The 4,876-nt window shown below is 38.7% G+C and overlaps 1 protein-coding gene across 1 annotated transcript; it reads right to left on the reverse strand.

Moving 5' to 3' along the window:
- Positions 1–565: 565 nt before the first annotated feature.
- Positions 566–4,061, reverse strand: LOC132274046 (probable xyloglucan glycosyltransferase 12). Its single transcript, XM_059775196.1, has 5 exons — positions 2,898–4,061; positions 2,482–2,790; positions 1,899–2,189; positions 1,689–1,802; positions 566–1,566 (listed from the first exon to the last, which is right to left on the reverse strand). Exons 1-5 carry the CDS (start codon positions 3,678–3,680, stop codon positions 940–942), a joined length of 2,124 nt encoding a protein of 707 aa, XP_059631179.1. The 5' UTR covers positions 3,681–4,061; the 3' UTR covers positions 566–939.
- Positions 4,062–4,876: the final 815 nt, after the last annotated feature.

Raw genomic sequence — 4,876 nt, forward strand, 5'->3', positions numbered from 1 at the left:
GGCTGTTTACAGGTTCAAATATCATGCATAGCACTCTGCAACCTATCACAATTAGCAAGAACACATACATGAGCGCTTTTCACTACTATCTTATCACTACCAAGTCTAACAAAATACCTGGGTAGCCTCCAACTTCTATATTACAACTATAGAATACAAATACTTTCATGAAAGATTGCTAATAACAGACAACATTCAACAGGAAAATCCATATGAATGCCCACACGATTAACCCGTAACGTACACCAAACTCAATGACTGTATGAACTTATCCATTCCAACAATCCGGAGTGCAGCAACATAAAACAGAAAAGTTGCTATTGACAAACAATCCGGTTTCTTCACAAAGACAATGAAAAGATGTCTAGCAGAAAAGGACCTGTTAAGAGTCGTGATCAGTGCAAATATAATTCAAATCGACACAGGAGTGCAGCAACGTAAAACAGAAAAGTTGCTTCACATGAAGAAGGCAAGGAATATTATCATCAGAATGAGAAAAATCAAACCTAATTTGGTGAATCAGTTTCCATTTCCAGTCATTTCAACTGCTCAAAAAAATTGATGATTGAACTGTAACTAAATTTCTTGTGTTGATGTTTGAAGGGCAATTTTCTTACAAAAGAATAGGACTCAAAAACAGGAGAATCCAAAAAATAATAAAAACAATTAAGATAAAAAAAAAAAAAAAAAAAAAAAAAACACTTATAAATAGTAATAAACATCACCATTTTCTAATGGTTCTCTGAGTCCCTGTAATGGGGTAATCGGGTTCCAACGTCGTTTCTCTTATCAGGTCGAATTGTGACTGATGTCTGGAGGGCAGAGGACAAGCAAGCCGCACCCCTTGGCCTTTCCAAACTGTTCTATTCGGTGGTACTGAAATTCAATATTCTCCTCAGAATTTGCCTTCGTTTATATGACGAGTGTATCATTTTTTGTTTATTCAACCTGCTCGCCAATCAAATCAAGACCCACCACCAAGAATGATACCCCCTGAAAGAGCAAGAAATAGAAATGGATACCCTGTGCAGCCAGAAGACTCCTAGCTGCAGCCGTGAGGAGGAGGAAAGCCAACGCTAACTCTTTCGTATACATCCTGTTGTGCTTCTTCTTTTTCTTAGAAGCCCTCTTCTCCTTTTGCATAATTTCTTGTAATTCCCCCAAATCGGGTTCTGACATACTTCTTTGACGCTTCATGTCTTTCTCAACCAGAGACATAAGATCACCCTCGGAGGAACGCCCTGATTTCTTAGTAACAACCCACTCATAAGCACTTCCAAGTTGGAATAGGCCCGAGATCATGGCATTGAACTTGGTCACGGACATGGTGTTCTCGAAGAGAAGGTAAGGAACAATGAAGGGGAATGATTTTGGTGCAGGGAGTATATTGAGAAATGACATGGTGGCGGGAATGTAACAGACAACCCATGCTGGGAGCTGAGCTTCTGGGACAAACATTGTCATTGGGAGAATTATGCAAAAAAGGGTGAATGAGTAAAAGGGCAATATCAGTTTTCTTAGGAGGAAGAAGAGGAAAATCATATTGGCTTTCTTGAAAATGCTGATCTGCATAAGCCGCAAAAGAAGCAGAAAAATGTCAGCATTGGCACTCCACCTCATTTTTGTCAAAATAGAAATAGTTGAACGCACTGCAAATACAAGCTATACATATTTGGCAAGTTGAATACCTTTGATCGGATAATGTCAGGCAAACAGAGACGAAACAACTGCATAGGCCCCGAATGCCATCTGTGTTGTTGTTTCCTGTAAGCTTCATAAGATTCCGGTAATTCGCATTGGCACTGAAAATGGGCAAAAGAACAAACTACTTGTTAATTCAAAAACAATTTGCCACAAGAAATATTCCCGCACTGAAGTAAATTATCCCAATAATATACCTCCACATCATTGAGAAAGACGAATTTCCATCCCTGGAGATGAGCACGGACAGCAATGTCCATGTCCTCAACCGTGGTCCTCTCCAACCACCCACCAGAGTCCTCCAATGCCTTTATCCTCCACACACCCGCAGTCCCATTGAACCCAAAGAAACCAAGGAAAATTCCATTCACTTGCTGCTCCACCTCAAAGTGAAAAGCTAAATTAATATTCTGCAATCTTGTTAGCAGGTTCTCATCATTGTTCACAAAGGACCACCTTGCCTGAACCAGCCCAAGTTCCTCATTGTCCTGCAATGTATTAACTATTAAGCCAAGTTGAATGTTACTTTAACTAGCCTAATTCTACTGAATTATATTTAATAACATAGATTTAAAAGGCAAGTTACTCAATTCACACACAAACTACAATTTTCCTGTGATCTAAGCAAAGAATGTAGTTCAATTCTAGTTTGAATTATATTGAATAACTAAATATATAGCCAAGTTACTCAATTCACACACAAACTACATTTTTCCTATGATCTAAGCAAAGAATCATCATAGCAATGTAGTTCAGCTGAAATTTTGTAAAATGGGATACCTTAAAATGAGGAATTGTTCTCTTCAGAAAATCCGGGGCAGGTTGAAAATCGGCATCAAATATGGCTACAAACTCATAATCTTTTACATAGCTGCAATTCATGGCGGACTTGAGATTACCAGCTTTGTACCCATCTCTAATTACTCTATGCCTATACACAATGTTGGCACCCTCTTGCTGCCATTTATGAACCTCCTCTTTGATCAACAACTGTGTTGGCACGTCGTCCGAATCGTCCAAAATCTGAATTAGCAATTTCGATTTTGGCCAATCTAAGTTGCATACAGCAGCAATAGATTGTTGATAAACCTGATAGAGAAACTCCAAATTCAGACCTAAAAGCTCTAACAGTAAATGCTATACAGAAATATATATATCCAACAAAGTGAGAAACAAAAGGGCTCAACAAAAATTACCTCTTTTTCATTGCACATGGGGATCTGAACAAGAACCATGGGGGAGAAACCATCATCACCAGACTCGAGATCTACTGCGCCTTGTTTGGGGATTGGTTTGATTTTCTTGATTCGAATCCATAAGCAACCCAAACACAGCACTAATCTGTCCAAACTCTGAATAAGGAAGAGGAAAATACAGGCATTGGTGAGGAATTGCAGAGGAGGAGCGAGATAGTCCACCCGAATCAAAACCCACTTCGAATACAGCAAATCAAACACACCCTTTACACTGAATGGGGATGTGAATGCATATAGATACTGTAATTGAAGATTATGTGCGCCAAAATGCCAACCCTTGTAATACGCAGCAATCTCAAACCCTAGCAAGATCACAGACAGCCATAGAAACACCTTTATGCAGGAATAGAATCGAGCTCTCACGGCCAAGTTCTCGGGGACCCTATTGCCTCTGCTGTCGAGTTCGGAGTCGGTCCTCCCGGCGGAGACTCGGCGGCGGATTGCGGCGGCGACGCCGAACATTGCGGCGGCAATGGAGGCCAAGCAGCCCGCGGCTTTGTGGGCTTTGAGGAGGAGGACCCATGTGACCTGTTTGGCGTTCTTGTTCCGGCCTTTGTCTCGGGGAGGCCGATTCGACGCCGGACCGTCGTGGAGGAGGAAATCGTCGTCGTCGGAGGGGGATTCGAGCTCGACCATGGACCAGTTGTTGGGGTTTTCCATCTTGACAACCACCGGCGTCCCTCTGTGGCTCTCCTTGGCCCACCAATGGAACGACGGAGCCATTTTTGAGTTGTGATCTCGAAGACCCAGTTCACGAAGCAAGCTTCAGAGGCTACACGGTACTCGTGTTGAGCTGAAATGGATTGAATGTAGTAAACCCAGAAAGAGAAGCTATGATTTTGATCCCATTTTTAGAGAGAGAAGCAAAGAAATGGAGTGAGGAAGAAGAGAGAGAGAGTTCAAAATGTAGAGATAGACACGTGGGAGGGAAATGGAAACTAGGCGTCTCTAGTTCATGGCGACATTCGTTTATATAAGAGAGAAAGAAGAGAGAGAGAGGGGGTTGTATATCAGCTATGTCTTGGAAGATGAGTCCAAAAGTTCTTCCATCCTATTACAGCTTGCAAAAGGGTCATTACAATTGTAATAGGAGGAGGAAGTGAGAGAGATGCTGCGAGATAATATATATATATATATATATATATATATATTTGTATGTATGTATATGTGTGTTTTTGGTAACAGCTCAACACGTCTTTGATTTTTGATTACAGAACGAATTAAAAGATAAATGGACAGCACGTTCTGTGTCAATGTCACCCCCAACTTTTCAAAATGTACCCTCTTATTTTCACACACAAATAATTTGACCATTATACTTACCAAAATCTGAAGTTACGAGATTAAAAGGTAATATATATATAAAATATACATATATATATATATATATATATATGGTCCCTCACAGTCGGTGTCATACTGTCATGGAGTCAAATGTATATACGTGTGTGTGTGTTTTGAATTTTCAAATGAGACCATAGATAAATATTTTAAGGGAGATAATAAATATACCATAGATAAATATTTTAAGGGAGATAATAAATATATTCACTTTCTTTTTAAGGTAAAGTATTGTCACATTTTTTTAGATTTGGCAAAAGGAAATTTATCTATTTTTTAAATAAAAATACCCCTAAAGATTCAAAAATGAATAAAAACAGTTATTTACATGAAAAATTGACCAAATTACCCTTTAACCATTTAGGAGGCTTTTTTAACTTTTACAATTTTAAAAAATTGGACCAATCTACCCTCTTAAATAATTTATGCATAAAAAAATTTAAAAAAACAAAAAAATTTCATATTGTTCACTTTTTTTTTTAAAGACTTTTTTAACTTTACAATTTAATAAATTGGACTAATCTACCCTCATAAATAATTTATACAAAAAAAAAAAACTTTATATTGTTCACTTTTTC

Source organism: Cornus florida, unplaced genomic scaffold (assembly GCF_030987335.1).
Source record: "Cornus florida cultivar Cherokee Brave unplaced genomic scaffold, ASM3098733v1 CherokeeBrave_3.0.0_Hap2_Chr09, whole genome shotgun sequence".
Classification (NCBI taxonomy): Eukaryota; Viridiplantae; Streptophyta; class Magnoliopsida; order Cornales; family Cornaceae; genus Cornus; species Cornus florida.